Source organism: Amaranthus tricolor, chromosome 15 (assembly GCF_026212465.1).
Source record: "Amaranthus tricolor cultivar Red isolate AtriRed21 chromosome 15, ASM2621246v1, whole genome shotgun sequence".
Lineage (NCBI taxonomy): Eukaryota > Viridiplantae > Streptophyta > Magnoliopsida > Caryophyllales > Amaranthaceae > Amaranthus > Amaranthus tricolor.
Window position 1 is genome coordinate 516,533 of NC_080061.1, and position 18,047 is coordinate 534,579.

Sequence of the window (18,047 nt, forward strand, 5' to 3'; positions counted from 1 at the left end):
TGTTCCTACTTCCAAACCTCACATTTCGTTTCCAAAAATGTATACACTAATGTATCACTTGTGCACACATCATACATCATTATTCTCAAACTACAAAACCACACTTAAATCTTATAAAAATATACCAAAATTTCTGGCTCACATTTCCCAGATTTCGTTACTTGGTGGGGCTGGACCTAATCTCAAGCTAAGTTGCTCCCACATTTGTAATAAGGTGTGTATACATACCATAATCTGATAAGTGGTTCTTTGAGCTTATTATGTCACCATTTCGGTGCCATTTATATTTTCAACTTATCCTAGGGTCTTAAAATGATATTTTGACTGCTTAAAAACTTTTCTTATATAATACTCGTAGGAATTTGATTTGGTAATTTATCACTTAATCATATGGTAAACCTTGTAATTAACACTTGAACATTTCTACTATACGTCAATAGATGAAAATGAACACAAACCCTGGTTCAAACTAGAGATGATTCATTTCTGTAGTTGAACTTAAAACCAAAGTTTCATAAAAGTAAATGTCATCTTAATCCTTTTTCATCCCCTCTTAATGAACCCATTCCGTCTCCCATTCTCCACTACACGTCTACACCAAATATCCTCTTAAAAAACGGTAAAGAGAAGTACTTAACAAGAGTATACAAAATACTGAATGACTAAAGAGTACTAGTACAAAAACTCAACCCAAAACTCTAGAGTAAAGAAAAATACACGAAAATTTCATGCATCGGAACAAAGGGGTGAGACTAGTGTACGAGCCTAGGTTCATACTTCCATGTTTATAGGAAGTATGTAAGTTGTTCCTTTTTCCTTGAGCCTCCTTCCCCGTAAAGATCATTCCACTGCTTCAGTTCGTTCATAATTGCTCCTCCGGCTGCAAAACTAGCAGCAACCTGAAAAACCAAAATCAGGGTTAATGTTGAAACATCAGCATAAATGTATCTTAAAGAATGAAGGTATAACATTAAAAAAAGAACACATTAAACATGAAATAGAAGTACCGAAACCCAGTATGATTAGAGGTCAAGTATATGCAATTGATAAGAATTATATAAACAAGATAATCTCACTAGAAAGAAATTCTTGTCCATTATCGATGGAGTTAAAGATTTATAAACCTTTGGTTTTGGATTATGATAACTTATAGTAAAATGACTCAATAATATATGCATACTTCTTATTTGACATTTGTAGTGATCACGAGTTAATTAGAAACAACCTCATTATTATTACGTACAAAGGATGAAGTTGTGTATATTCAATCAAGTTAATCAGAAACAGCCTTGTTATTATTTAAAAATGAAGTTGCGTGCATTAAATTAGCCTCCCAAACCCTATCTAGGTGGGAGCTTAGACGGGAGTGTCATTTAGTAACATTGGGGTAACAAAAACACAAGCTAGAAACTGTGCTACTCCTTTCAACATTGATACGACAGACCATAAAATTGGGATGTTCCAATCTGACTATGCTAAAGCTTTTTCATTAATCTTAAGATTCTCAAACAGATAAATACATCCAGTACAATATGTTCAAATATATTGTTGATCTGCTATCCAGTTTTCAGGGTTTATCTATCTAGTTAAAACCTTTAAAAAAAAAAAACCTTACCTGGTTCTTAGCATGTCGAAAATCTTCCAAGTTCAAAGGTCTCAAAGAAATTACTCTCTCCTTAACGTCTTCCTTATTTTGTTCACTATCAGAATTCTGACCTTCCTCAGATTCCTGTTTTCCCTCCTGGATATTCCACAAGAACTACTTACAGCAGGAAAAAGCGCGAATACAGAGAAAAAAATACAGTGCAGAATGTAAGGTTTACCATATCTTTCAGCCTTTCTTGCTGTATCAACTCCCTAACAGGTCGATAAGCAGCGGTGGTACATAGATTCTGTCACATACTTAACAGTGTTAGTCCTGGCTCATATGGATGCCTAAAACACTGATAGTTATTTCTTCAGATAGTTTACAACGATACAAAAACCCCACCTTAAGATCACTACCACTATAGCCTTCTGTCATAGTAGCAATCTCTTTGAAATCCAGCCCTTCTTGAACCTTCTCTTTCGATAAAAGAGTTCTCAAGATATTTTCTCGGTTCTCTGTTGATGGTAATCCCACCATTATCCTGGAAATGCGAAAGAAATAAGCAGAGTATGGAGCTACTTGCACTCGACTAGCACACAGCAGGGGCAGGGGCCGAGTGAAAGCTAAAATACGGCTCTCTAGTTATGAACATGCATGTCTCATATTCAATTAGACAAAGCACTAAATTTCTTAAGTGATCGCCTGACAAAAATACAACAAATTAACAATATCATTGCTTAGTTATGGTTCTTTAGTTTTGGATTATACTGGACTATATTGTTAATTACCTAAATTCAATGATCATGGTAAAAAAAATACAATACCATATGATCTACTAACTAGTAACTCAAAATCAATTATAAAAACAACTAGTCATTAATTAGGTGATGAATGGCCATTATGAAAATTCATTTCCTTGGATCATACAATTGACTTGGATCATACAATTGAAATTATCAGTTTTTCAATTTATGATTAAAAAAAATCATATATTAAAAAAATTAGGCCCTCAAATAGCGGGGTCTTGAGCCATTGTCGCTCATGCCACTCTTGTAAAAGGGCAGGGCTTGACACACAGTATACTATCAGCAAATACAAGTTAAAGATAGACAAACAACAACAATGTTACCTCCGTTCAAAACGTCGTATAATGGCTTCATCAAGGTCAAATGGCCTATTGGTAGCTGCAAGAACAAGAATTCTCTCCCCCTGTTTTGTAGTTAGACCATCCCAATGTGTCATAAACTCATTTTTAATCTTTCTCATAGCTTCATGCTCCCCAACCCTTGTCCTTTGCCCAAGCATACTGTCAACTTCATCAACAAATATAATCGTGGGGGAAACTTTAGCTGCAAGGCTGAACAATGCCCTAACATTCTTTTCATCTTCACCGAACCATTTAGATGTGATGGTTGACATTGACACATTAATAAAACTTGCACCAGCCTCTTTAGCTATCGCCTTAGCTAGCATGGTTTTGCCAGTGCCTGGAGGTCCGAAGAGCAAAATTCCACGACAAGGTTTCAGAAGTCCTCCCTTAAACAAGTCTGGTCTACGAAGTGGAAGCATCACCAATTCCTGAAGTGAATCCTTAATTTCATCCAGGGCACCGATATCATTAAATGTCACAGAAATCTCATTAGCAGGAATGACCTCTGGCCTTATCCGCCTCTCAAACTCATTGTCGGGAGGCACTTCCTGTAGGACAAAATGAAGTATATATACCACGTTAGCAACTTCCTTTTGAATTTTTTCACAGCTTCCTTCAAAGCAAAAAGTGGATACCCTATACGTGCTTAATGCCTAATTTGTTCTTTATTGAAGCTTTAGGATGAAACATGTTAAAGAGTCATGTAGTAGGGAAAATTCGCTAAATTCACATAAACAATAGCACACAAAAGCATTTAGGAGGGGGGTGTGGTAGTGGTAAGGGCGGTAAAGAATTTACTTACAGGGACCTTGGGAGCAGCAGCTTCATTATCCGCATCCTTTGATGTGGGCACAGAAGCTTCTACTCCGTTTCTCTTATCTGGTCCGGCAGATTCTGCTTTAATTTCTGGCTTCACAGCTGAGTTTGTTCCCTATAATTTCAACATGATTCATGAGCTATATAAGAACAAAATCTCCCAGCGATCAAAAGTTTTTAATCAATAATCTGATAGAAAAATGTACGGTACCTTTGAAGCATCAGTACGCGACTCCAGCTTCAATGTTTCCTTCCCGACATATTTACCTTGTTGGAACACACCGAGTCCATGGGATAAACTGTTCCAAGAGCCCAAATGATACATTATTCTAACGCTAACACTGCAATAAACAATCACAACTCAAACTAAAGGAATAAGCAGCTAACCTCTTGGAAGAAATCAAGAGTTTTCCATTCCGATACTCATGTTTATTATTCATCAAATGATAAGATATAGCAGATACCACAATTTCTTCAATGTATTTGCTGAGAACGAAGGTATCTTCCACATCAATGGAACCAAGATCGTCACATTCAACATCATTTGCACCTAAAACTTCGATTATGTGATTTTTGTTGTCCTGGCACTGAATCATCTTCATGTCCTCCTCCAATTGAGACTTCCAGCTTACCAAATGGGTTTCATCTTCAGGGGGTTTGATTTCAATGTTATACGGAAATAAATCAACAAGCATATCATCAATGTCATTATCATTGCTTTCTTGATCTGTTATTCGAGAACCTAGTATAAGAACTGGTCCTGTAAGTTTCTGCAACATTTTCTGAAACAGTCTGTATAGCTTTTGAGATCTGAACAAGAGCATGTCGACATCTCTCAAATATAAAATGATTGGAAAAGTCTTGGATACAGTGATCATAACCTGTCATAGGACCATAGAAAAAAGAAGAGATTAATACCCCCAACAATGTTCAAATATCCCATAATTTCTAACAAAACAGAGTATATAGCATACCACCTTGTAAAGGGATTGGATGAGTAGCTTTTCATCAAGAAACCAGCTGCTCGTTCTCTTAAGCGGAGCTGAAGAATAAGATATTTCAAGAACAGGAAATTAGTGAAGATGAACAACATAAACACGCTACATAATACCAACGACAATGGACAATAGCAATGTAAATGCATACTCTAACAAACTAAAATCTGACTGACTAAATCTCAGAGGATGTCGTGCCCTTGAAAGCAAAATGCAGAATTTATTTTACACCCTGGCGATTCTTTACTGAACCATTCAACATATATATAATGTCCATTATTCTATGGGTGTGTTCAATAGAAAGATAAAAACCTGGATTTGTAGGTGAGCCTTGTAAACATAAATCATTGATATTGGCCGAGGCAGAAGCATTCCTGCGAATCTTTGATTGAGTAGAAAAGCCTTCATTGTTCCTGCTCACGAAAATATATGGGATGAGTTAAGCTGAAAACTCGATAAAATAATGAAACAGGTCTAATACATGATCAGAGATGATCCAACCTTGAAGCAATGTCAACCCCACTACCGTGACGGCGCAAGGATCCTACACCACATATTATAATAGTAGTAAGAAGGTTTTCATCATGAAGGACATAACTTACACAAGCAAGCAGATGGTTGATTCACAACGAAAATACATTACATCATAATTTAAATGTTTCAATAATAATAGGTTATTTCCCAAAGAAAGAACATTCATAGATCAATTATCTTTTCAAAGCAGTGTCTCTGATGACCCACCTTGAACATTATTAGGTCGCATGTTCACAATCTTACACCAGTAAAAATAGAAAGGTTGTTTCCAGTTGATCCTCAAACCAATATTCAACAATAGTCTGCTACTTCTATTTACATATTCTTGCATCTAAAATCTAAAAACAAACATGTAAGAATGTGCTCTTCTTAATTAACAGGTTCTTCCTTTCATAAACTAGCTAGATAGGCTCTTGCAACAGAACTCTTTCAGTGAAAAATGTTAATACCACCTTTGGGCTCTTCCTTTGCTGGTAGTATAGAGAAAGACCCAAGAAACCCAGTAAGGCGCTCCAAAGTAGTCTCGGACGTGGACCTTTTGAAAGACTAGGACATCAAAAGAAAAAAAATAACTTGTTAATGCAGTTGATTAATTTTCAAGCTTAAAAGAATTCTTCGAAAACAACCAAATTCACCATATAATACATTAAAAACTTACTGATTCATTGTTGGCACCGTATTTGCTCTGAATCTAAAAAGGAGAAATTAAAAACAATTAAGTACTCATAATCTGCCTTGTAAAATTCAATCTCATTTTTTCGAGCAGGAAGGATGGGATGAGAATACTCACCTTCAGTACGAAGTCAGTAACATCTAATAGCAGTAACTTTGCCTCAAAAAAATGTGCCAGCGCCTTGGCAAGCATTTGCTGGTACAGTTCTACAGCACAAACAAACTCTTTAGTCTCAAACTAACATAAGTTAGCCAACAGTACACGAAACCGGCTTCTGAAAAACCAACCAGTAGGTCCTGACAGTAAAATAGCCCGGCTTGCAGGAGACAGGTTTCGTGTATACTTGGAGAAGTCCCCTTTTCTCAAATAAAAACAAGCAGCACTTGTTAACAGAACCCTCGTTTGTTCACTGTCAAGACATGTCAATACATATCAGATCAAGATATTCCAATTCATTGATCCTCATGAACAATATGGTAAGAACTTTAAGCAAAGCATAAGAGCAAGTGTTTGGTAGGATGACTGGTTAATGCAGTGTAGAACAAGTAATATAATAAAACCTCTGGACGATGCGACCGGCCATGATTATGTCTAGGTAGGCATCAAGAAAAATGTCAACCAGTTAAGAGGCAAATGCTACGTTTTTCCAAGGAGAATTAAAGAACAATTCCATCCTGAGATATTCTAACAGATGACAGATCCTAAAGACAATTGCATATTCTCGCCAGTGATTGCTATATATTTCTGTAACTCCAACATAATTCTCGAAGAATCCGGGTAAACCATATTTCTCAGGAATATATGCAACCCCATCGGCAAAATCAGTAATAAGTATATAACCTTTCAATCGTCTCGATTCCAGTAAGAATTGGAATGACCATTTCATTGTGTGAAAGAAACTATCAAAGTTCTCTTTCCAAACCCCCCCCCCCCCCCCCTCCCGCCCCCATCCCCCACCAAAAGGTCCAAACACACACGTGAGCAAGTGTACAATCTTAAGTTTGTGCAGAAAAATAAATTCAAGTCTCCTTCACTGCCCTTAGGGCTTATAGATAGCCTAAGTAAACCGTCAACAGATAATTATGAAGTGCAATCACTGCAATCACAGTGACAACAATGCGGATGCCAAAGCTTCAATCCCAATTCCCCAAAGATTAAAGTTTATTATATCAACCAGATCCAGTGTTGTCTACAAAGTGAAAGCATTAGATAATAAAATTGCAGTGGTTTCTCCAACATTATATTATCTTCAGTTTATGCAGCTAAGTTTAATGAAATTCAGTAAAAAAAAACTACATAATCAATAAATCATGCCTAATAACCATAACTGCAAGCATAATACAAAAATACACACCCCATAAGTATGGCCAAAAAGTCTCTTCCAACATTATTGAAATATATATGAATCTTATCCGAATCTTGAGTCACTACTCAATACTCACTATGTAACTACTTGTGTATAAATAATTTATCTATAAATAGAGAGAAGATATTTATATATTAAAATATATACTTCATAAATTCCCGAGGAGGGTCATAATAATCCTCATTCAAGTCACTCTGAATCATCATACAAATATAAAAGTACTATCTAGAACCTAATAAACAAATTGAAACTTTAATAAACAAATTGGGAATTATTTCGTAACAGACTTGAATTTTGTTTACCCATCGAGTAAAGTACTCATCTGAGATAGTATCGAGGATATATAGATTCTACATTTATTATTCACCAATTATCTATCAAAAACATATTTAATCATTTATCAACTAATTATCAATTGTCACCTCACAAAAGTAAATTACCCTAATCATCAATTGACATCAAATGCGTACGATGTTACTAAGCTTTAAATAACAAGAAGACTAAGCAATGAATGAGTCCTTGATCACTTGCATAGTTAAAAAATAAAGTTAATCCAACATGATGGTGTGTTGCAATCCACAAAACAAAAACGAGATTTCATTTTAAGTTTTAGGTTATGTACACCATCTTGAGCTCTAAAAATTAGAGACTAAGGTTATAATACAAACAAAAAAAAAAAAAACAATGGGATAATATTTGAACTCCCAATAAAAAATATAGTGGTAGTACTTCAGCATAATTTAGTTCAACGAAGTACCAAGTTGAATACACTCCTTCCGCCCATTTTAGTTGTCAGACTTGAATTTTGCACTATTACCGTGTGACTGTAACTTCTATAATGATTGATTCATGAAAGATGTGTTGTATGTTTAGTTGTATAATACCTCTATGCGTCCTTTTATTAGTGGCACCATTTACTCCCTCCATTTGTTCAAAAGTATCCCATTAATTATTTTTGCATTATTTATTATCATTTTTAATTTTTATTTTATTCTTAATTTATAAATTGAAATAATTAAGTAGACTCTTTTACTTCGTGTTAATAAACTATTAACATTAAAATTTTTATAATTTAATTATGTACAATTAAAAAAATTAAAAAAATGATAAGTAGAATCTAGAAATCTAGTTTCAACTTCAATAAATTTAATTTAATTTTTAACAAAGTTAAAGCCATAAAATTTATAAATTTATCAGGAGAAATCTAAGTTATTTCTTGTCGTCCCCTAGCCGTCCCTTCCCTCTCTAGCACACCTCTAAAACTATCAAATGGCAGTATGGCACGGTTGGTTGAGTCAGTTTCAAATCGGCTGGTTTGTTCAAGATTGGTTGGGTTAAACTCAACGAATGATTTTCTATCATTATTTTATTTTTATTACCGTAGAATAGTAAACAATTACTTACTCCGTTACATAATACTTGCTACTGAGTATAACATGTTGCGTGGGAAAATTTCTTATAGTAGTAAGTTTTATGGAACGGAAGTACCAAGCAATATTGGTACTATCAAAATTCAAATTAATTTTAGTTGTAATAATAGCTATTCAAATCATAATTATAAAATTTTGACCCAAATAATAGACTACAAAAAGTAATAAATTATATTTCCCCATTCTTATTATTTGTTTTTCTCATTTAATTTTTGAATATATTCCAATGTAAAATTTTTTTCATTTACTTTTTGAATATATTTAAACTTAAAAATCAAATAATCTTTATTTTGAGTTTTAATTAAAAAAAACTCTAAAAAAGTTAATATATTTAGAAAATATATGGATAAATCCATAAAGATTCCACCTTAATACATTTTTCATATAAATCAATGACAAATACAGTTAAAATTTAACGCTAAAAACTTACTAAATTCTATTAACTTTCAACATATTTATGTAAAACTCAAAAAATTCTCCTTTTCAAAGAAAAATATTGAGTCGGTTGATCGAGTCGCGACTCTCTGATCGAGTTTGATTTCGTCGGAGTCAAATTTTCTACCATACCAAAAAAACGTAAAAAGTGCACAGGATGCAAAGTTAAAAAACGGAGAAACAAAAATTTTTATTTAAGAAATCAATAGGAGTATTATTCTTCAGACGATCTATATTGATGGTGGTGGTAACTGATATATAATCAAACTTCATTTTCAGTACTTACCATACACGAAAATTTCTACCCAGATCTTACTAGATTAATGACATATTGAACGGTTTCAGATTATAATCTAACATTTTTTTTCCCAAGTACATGATTTGAGATAATAACGTAGAAGTATAACAAATACTCCCTCCATTCTTTTATGTTGTGGGTATTATTTTAAATAAATAGTAGTGTAAAGTAAAAATAATTATAAATAAAAGAAAATGAATACATTAAAACAGAGTGGGAAAAGAATAAAAATACACGGTTAACCTGAGATAGTAGGGAAATTCATCGAAAGTAACTTTAGTATCTCTTCCATCAATCACCATCCTTAACAACTCTTGCTCCATTTTTTCCCCTGTTATGGCGTTCGTACTCGACGAAGATCCCGTCCATTTTCCCACCGTCTGCCCGGAAGCCAGCCCGAGCCCGACCCCAACTCCTATCCCTACTCCTACCGCTGACATCAATATCTGTTTTGGCTCCATTTCTATACTAACTCGAACAAGACACTTCAATTTCGGTAGAGAAATTTTAATTTCAACCAAATTTCACTAGTTTTCTTAATATACGATAAATTTATTGAGATGTAATAAAATCAGTAATAATCCAAAAACGAAATATTAGTTTCTTGATTTTAAATTTCTTGTCTATAGAAGTAAATTCAGCGGAAATTCAGAGAAAAGAGAGGAATTTGGTGCAGGGAAATGGAGAAGATTGAATGAAGATGGACAAAACGAATGAAAGCGGTGGTGAGAGCAAAAAATGAAGATGAAAAAAAGGGTATGAAAATGGAGAAGCGGTTAGTGCACCTTGCACTTTGCAGAGTAGTCGGTTTTGATATTGGATAGGCTCTATTTCATGTGCTTTTCTTGTTATAAATAGGAAAAACATTAAATGTAAGATTATGATATATTTTGTGTGCAACATAGGGAACACCAAAGTTGTTACTCCCCTGTTTTTATTAAGTTCTTCTATTTTACTATAACGGGTAGTTTCATAAGTTCTTCTACCTTAGAATACTTTCTAATTTTAGAAAGTTTTAATCTCAGTTTTACCCTTTAAAACCCTTCATTTTCTTTTAATGTACCAATTTTCTTTTATTTATACTTATGTTCTCTCTCGTACTTTCAATACAATCATTACTTCACACTACTATTTAATTAATATAATACCCACTACAACCTCATACTTCTAATACAATCATTACTTCACACTGCTATTTAATTAAAATAATATCCACTACAACCCAAAAATTCTATTTTTTTTAATATGTGTGAAAAACCTAAAGTGAAAGATTAAAAAAAAGGAGTAAGTATTTACTAAGTCCCACCTTTGATTCAATTTTATAAATGATAAAACCAATGGAGCTACAAGTTATGATTTAAAAGCAGCTCGAATTATTTAATTTAAAATTAATTCGGATGAACATTTACTACTTTTAATTTCTCTATTGATAAAATTTGATTTATTTTTTTAATTTGTCTTTCTAATTTTGTCTTATTTTTTATTTTTAGACATAACTTATATTATTTTTTTTACTTTTTATCCACATATTTAACTTATTGATTTAAATATTATATTAAGTATGTGAAAATTCAGAAATGTTCATTTAAATAGAACTAGAAAAAGTATGTTACTTTTATAAATCGATAAAACCTCATACGAGTATATATTTTTTTATGTATTCTCTTTACATCACTTTTTGATGTAATTACCCGCGAGGAAGTCTTTCTATAAAGTCTTATTTCCCTATGTAACTTGTGATTGTTTGTCCCTGATCGTTGATAATCTTTATAATATCCCAAGTCCATATAAAGAGGATAGGTGATGAGTTTGCAACAAGCAATTCAACTCGGCAAAAACTTAATTTCATGATATTCTATAATCATGAACCAAATAAGGCTAGTACAAAAGAGAATCCCTTAATTTAAGTAAAGAGTTAAAAGCTCTTTTTGATAATGAGATCAAGTAGTACTATACATAGAGTAAAAGGAGAAAATATAGAATAATAAGGGAGATTTGTAATATTGGCAAATTACTCTTATGTGGATGAGTTTAATAGTTTGGAGCTTTTAAGATTTTAATTTATTTGTTCATTTTGTTTACTTTATTGGTATTTATTTTGTCTTGTTATGATGTTTTATAAACATAATCCTTAAACAATGTCACCCTTTTCATTTTATCGCCACCCCTGTCATAATGAATTTACGAATTTGCACCTGGACTTAAAATTTCTTATATATATACTCCAACTTCACTAAATAACACCATTATCACTCTTAAAATATTAAATTATAACATAAAATTCGTAGATCAAAAGCTTAGAAATTCAAACTGCAAACAAATAATCGAGGTAATTTTCATTCGAATTTAATTAAATTTTAAGTTTTAAGAAAAAAAAAAGGTGAGTCACACGCAATTCGACCGTGGGTTTTGTGCGAGTAGCATGGTCACGGGGCGGGTTACCCGGAACCGAACCGGTCCCGAACCGCTTGGAACCGGAACCGTTTGCGACAGGTTCCGAACCGCCCCGAACCGCGAAACCGTGAAACCGCAGGAAAAAAGTTGCCGGAACCGTGAAACCGCCGGAAAAAACCGTCGTGAACCGGGTAAAAAACCCGTGGTTTGGAACCGGAACCGGTTCTGGAACCGGAACCGGTCCGGTTGAACCGGCTCAACGGTTCTGTGGAACCGGAACCAGGACCGGTCCGGTTGAACCGGCCCACCGGTTCCATGGAACCGGTTCGCCAAAAGTTACCGTTTATGACCGTTGAACTAGCCGTTGCATTTTTCATTATAAATACTCATCAATTTCAATCATTTTCATTCACAACTCATCTCTTCTCCTACTCTCTCTACTTACTCTCCCTACTTAATTCTTTAATTACGCAATTATTCTCTTAATTAAATAATTAGTCTTTTAATTATTTCTTAATTTAGTTAGTTACATAATTAATTATTTATTTATTTCTTAATTCTATATTTTTATTATTACTTCAATATTATCAATCATGTCTTCATTTTTTAAAAAAGCCACAAAAAAAGTTACTAAAGTGGCAAAATCATTGGGAGGTTCCAGTTCGTCCAAAAGAAAGGCCACTTCTACTCCGTCGGTATCAACAACACCTTCCATTAGTAATTATAATTATGAACATAATTATCCGGAAGGGTACGACCCGGAGTTACATAATTGTGCAGAAGAAATGGAAAGAGAAATACAAATTGATGAAGAAGAAGAACAAGAAGAGGAACCTACGACCCCAATTGGGATAAATATATCTCGACAGTCATCAACAAGATCACATGAAGAACAAGGAGAACAACAACAACAAAGACAAGCTCGTGGTAAACGAGTCAATTTCCAAACTATCGGTTAGTTTTATAATTTTATTCTTCAAATTAATTAAACTTTAAATTATTTATTTATTTAATTATAGTTTTATAATTTTAAATTATTTATTTAGATGAAGATGAACCAGTAAGACAACCTTTTCCGGCAATGCCACCTCCTAGTGGTAGAGCTGTTTCACATGTGTGGTTGTATTTCACAAAAGAACCAATCGAGAATCCAGATATTTTCTTATGCACTTGTCAAATTTGTGAAAGTCAAGGAGTAAAGCCCTTAGTTTCATACAGTTTCGCCAGAGGTAAATACTTTTTAAGTTTTTTATACATACTGACATACATAATACATTGATACATTATATATTCATATTTTATAAACATTTATTTATTGTGTTTTGTGAATACGTGTTAGGTGGTGGTACGGGATCTTTTAACAAACATTTGGCAAAGAAGCATGGAATCACAAAAGAAACTCATGCAGCAAGCGGGAGCGGGACCACAAGTGGAAGCCGACAGACACAATGGGACATTCCCATCACAGGTATGCCTTTTAGATATAATCGTAATGACATGATTGATGAATTTTCTAGGTATGTAATTTGTGATGAATTGCCTTTTCACCACGGTGAAAGTAGGGCATACGAGCGTCTCAATAGAAAAACTTTGCAACCACAATATAGAGCAATCCCTAGGAGCACTCTTAAAAGACGCACAATTAAATTATACGAATCAATGCGCTATGAATTAGTTGAAATGTTTAAATCGTTTAATGGTAGGGTTAGCATAACAACTGAAATTTGGTCTGCTCCCCCACATTTAGAACCTTATATGTGTGTAACAACACACTGGATAGATCGAAATTGGATTATGCAAAAAAGAATAATTGCTTTTGAGACAATGCCAGAAAGACATACCGGTGAAAACATAAAATATAGATTAGTAGAGATATGTAGAGAATGGAACTTATTAGATAAAATATTTTGTTGTTCAACTGATAATGCAACCGCGAACATTAAATGTATAGAACTTTTGTTTAACGAACCTGCTTTTAGTTTAATCCTTGGGGGTAGCTTATTACACATACGTTGTTGTGCGCATATAATTAACTTATCTTGTCAAGCAGGCATAAAACAATTAAGTGATTTATTAGAACCAATCAGGGATATAGTGAAATGGCTTAGGATCGGAAAGATAAAAAGACGATATAAACAATTATGTGACCAATACCAACTTAAAAAAGTGTATTGGTCATTAGATACTCCTACACGTTGGGGCTCAACCAACGATTTATTAAGAAAGGCGATTGCTTATCGCCCAGTAATAACACAACTATATAGTGAGTGTACAGATAGTTTCATAGCTGATGACACTTGGGAATTAGCTATAGATGTACATAACATATTAGAAGCGTATGACCACGCGACTAAGATTTTTTCTTATGTTTATGAACCGAACGTTCACTTAGTAATAAGTGAATGTATTACTATTTTTTATCATCTCCTTAAATATACACATGAAGATACTAACCCAAAATTGAGGCCGATTCTTGCAGATATGATGGAAAAATGGCAAGCATATTTTACCGATTTTCCTTATATTTATGGAATCGCAACCATTTTGGACCCACGTTTTAAAACTGAGGTCCTTACTAAAGTAATAGGATTTTATTACCAATCGTTAGATCGCCCGTCTACTGATGTACATAATTATGTAGGAACATGTAAAAAATATTTAACAGAACTCTATGATTTTTACGCTAGTGTATATAACCCGAAACGCGATATGTCTAGGCGTGCTAGCGTTTCGGCACGTCCCTCTTACTATAATTCGGTAATAGCTAACATAATGACTCAAGATGATAGTTTTGTAGGATCACCTTCTTCTTCCTCGACCTCATATTTAGAACTAGATAGTTATCTTAAACACCACTTTGAAATAGACCAAAGTATCTATGATATTTTGGAGTGGTGGAAAGAAAAATCTGTTAAATTTCCCATTTTATCGAGAATTGCAAAGGATATCCTTGCAATTCCCGCGTCAACAATTGCGTCGGAGTCTGCTTTTAGTGCAGGTAGAAGAGTTTTGGACGAAAAGCGATCTCGTCTTGCTCCACATAGTATTCAAATATGTGTTTGCAAGAAAGATTGGGATCAAGCGGAGATTCGAACACAAGGACTAAGGAATGATGATGATCAAGACGACGATGATGATCCATGGATGATGATGGATACATCTGCATCATCGTCAGGAGGAGAGTCAGCGGAAGCATCTAATCAACCACATGATGATGACGAAGACGAATAGGATCAATCCGACAAACGACAACGATAAATCAACATTCAACAACTATAAATAAAAGGTATGACAAAGAACTACGTGGGCTTTGATTCCTTCGGGATACGTAGGCAGCTTAGTATTCATTTGGGTACTAGGTTCAAGTCCATTTTCTCCCTCTTTTTTTATTAATCATCTTTATCGACATTATCATTGATTCGTTTCTTATTAATTTATTTTTTTCATTCTTTTTAGTAAATATTTCAATAACGATGACAACTTGACATGCAATGAATTTCGCTAATAATCAAGTAATCATCAAAGGTACGTCCGCGATATTATAGTATTTTTTTATTATATAAATATTTAAAGAAAAAATAAAAATGGAACCGATGGTCCGACCCGCCCGTCCCGTGAGTTGGAACCGCCGGAACCGCCTTATGAACCGCCAAGGAACCGTTTGGAACCGGAACCGTTCGCGGCAGGTTCCAAATGGAACCGGAACCGGAACGGAACCGGACCAACCCGGACCGTGGCCATGCCTATAATGCGACTAACCCGCGGCCGAGTCGCGTGCGACTAACCCAATTTTTTTTGTTATTATTGTTGTTATTATTATTATTATTATTATTATTATTGTTATTATTATTATTGTTGATGTTATTATTATTATTATTTTTGATTTTTTTTAAATATTAATATTATTATTATTATTATTATTATTGTTTTTAATTTATTTTTTTAAACATTATTATTATTATTATTATTATTATTATTATTATTATTATTATTATTATTATTATTACTATTATTATTATTATTATTATTATTATTATTATTATTATTATTATTATTATTATTATTATTATTATTATTAACTTTTTATTTTTCTTTTAAATATTATTTTTATTATTTTTTTTGGTGATGTTGTTGTTATTATTGTTATTGTTAGTAAATTTTTTTAATGTTATTTTTAAATATTGTTTTTGTTATTAGTGTTATGATTATTATTATTGTTTTTGTTATTATTGTTATGATTATTATGATTGTTATTATTATTATTATTATTATTATTATTATTATTATTATTATTATTATTATTATTATTATTATTATTATTATTATTATTATTATTATTACTATGATTATTGTTAATTTAAAAATTAATTACAATAATAATAATAATTAATATTTTGTTAAATTATACTCCCTCCGTCTTTTTTGATCTTCCACATTACTATAACGGATAGTTTCAAAAGTTCTTCCACTTTAAAATACTTTCTATTTTTAGAAAGTTTTTATCCCACTTTTACCCCTTAAAACCCCCTCTTTTCTTTTAATGTACTTCTTTTCTTTTATCTATAGTTATTTTTTCTCTCTCATACTGTCAATACAATCATTACTTCACACTACTATGTAATTAAAATAATACCCAATACAACCTCATACTTCCAATACAATCATTACTTCACACTACTATTTAATTAAAATAATACCCATTACAACCCAAAGATTCTATTTTTCTTAATATGTGTGAAAAACCCAAAGTGGAAGATCAAAAAAGAACGAAGGGAGTGTTTATTGATAATGATTAGTTAAATATTGTTGTTGTTAAATTATATTTGTTGATAATGAGTAGTTTAATATGTTAATTAATTATTGTCTCTTGTTCATGTGGTTAATTTAACATAACGTTTGATTATTATTATTATTTTTGTTATTATTGTTATGATTATTATTATTGTTTTTGTTGTTATTATTATTATTATTATTATTATTATTATTATTATTATTATTATTATTATTATTATGATTATTGTTAATTTAAAAATTAATTACAATAATAATAATAATTAATATTTTGTTAAATTATATTTGTTGATAATGATTAATTAAATATTGTTGTTGTTAAATTATATTTGTTGATAATGAGTAATTTAATATGTTAATTAATTATTGTCTGTTGTTCATGTGGTTAATTTAACGTAATGTTTGATTATTTTTATGTATTAATAATAGTTAATTAAATTATCAAAATTGTAATAAATGACTGGTAATCAAGGGAAAGGAAAGGGTTTTTTTAGACACTTGTTGAGCGGTAATAGTTCTAGGCCTATCCTACTCAGAAGGGACCCTCATGAGAGGGGGGTTACGGGTTCTGCTAGAAGGGCTAGGCAGGAAGAGGCTGCCAGGCACAGTGAGGCCCAACGGTCGAGTACGCTGCAACAAGTGCGCACTCAGTTTGATGACCAGGCTAACGTTCAGAGTAGTTGGAGGTTTCTAGTGATAATGATGATGAGTACCAAGGCGCAGTTGGTCACCCAGTGGATTGGACTGTTGTCGATGGGCTCGACGGTAAATTCACACGTACCGGCCCTAGTTCTGCAGGCGTATCTGAGCATGCCGGACATAGTTACGTTGATAATGAGCCGCCACGGGGGAGCAGGCTCTCACAGTCAGTTGGAATGGATTGGTTGATCACATCGCCCCAGCCGGGGGGCCCATTGATACGCGACTGATACCCAGCTATGGCGGGCACATAGCTAAAGTTATTTTTGACGGCTCTGAGCTTACGCCTCCGGTTATTTTTTTTACAGTTTCTAAATGAATGGCCTAGTTGAGTCGCTCCATTGGTAAGACTGCCTCCTATTGCGGAAATGACCTCTCAGAAGAGACATGCTTTAGATGTATACGTTTCTGATATTACAGATTTATTTGCCGAATGACAAACTTTTAAGGGGCATGGCCCTTCATAGACTGTTGGTTTTTGTAATTGAAAACTAATGCTTTTTACATTATAGTTAAATTTATTTACATCAATGTTTTTATTACGTTGTGTTACACTATGGACTATCTAAATTTACAGCATCTTCAGCGGTGTTATTATGTTGTGGTGGTCGTGGCCCGTATAGTCTATTTCGAAGCAAAATCCTGCTACTAAAATGTGGTCCTATGTCTGAAAGAATTGTCAACTGCTTCTCTCCATGATTGCTAGACTGGTGGCAGTGGAGATGAATCATCGTTCATTAATAGTTGAAAAAAATCATTTCTATTTACCCAACATATATGTATAACTTTATTTACACTATGCACACTTGGTGCTTTCCTTAACGGAAGAACCAAACAGTTGTAGATCAGATTACCATCAGCAGAACCGTAATAAGCAA

At 33.1% G+C, this 18,047-nt stretch overlaps 1 protein-coding gene across 1 annotated transcript; it reads right to left on the reverse strand.

Moving 5' to 3' along the window:
- Positions 1 to 219: 219 nt before the first annotated feature.
- On the reverse strand, positions 220 to 10,427 carry LOC130801301 (peroxisomal ATPase PEX6). Its single transcript, XM_057665117.1, has 16 exons — positions 9,529 to 10,427; positions 6,044 to 6,165; positions 5,874 to 5,962; positions 5,742 to 5,774; positions 5,536 to 5,629; positions 5,051 to 5,093; positions 4,862 to 4,962; positions 4,532 to 4,596; positions 3,942 to 4,435; positions 3,766 to 3,853; positions 3,541 to 3,669; positions 2,718 to 3,286; positions 1,991 to 2,129; positions 1,824 to 1,892; positions 1,616 to 1,741; positions 220 to 899 (listed from the first exon to the last, which is right to left on the reverse strand). Exons 1-16 carry the CDS (start codon positions 9,744 to 9,746, stop codon positions 786 to 788), a joined length of 2,493 nt encoding a protein of 830 aa, XP_057521100.1. The 5' UTR covers positions 9,747 to 10,427; the 3' UTR covers positions 220 to 785.
- Positions 10,428 to 18,047: the final 7,620 nt, after the last annotated feature.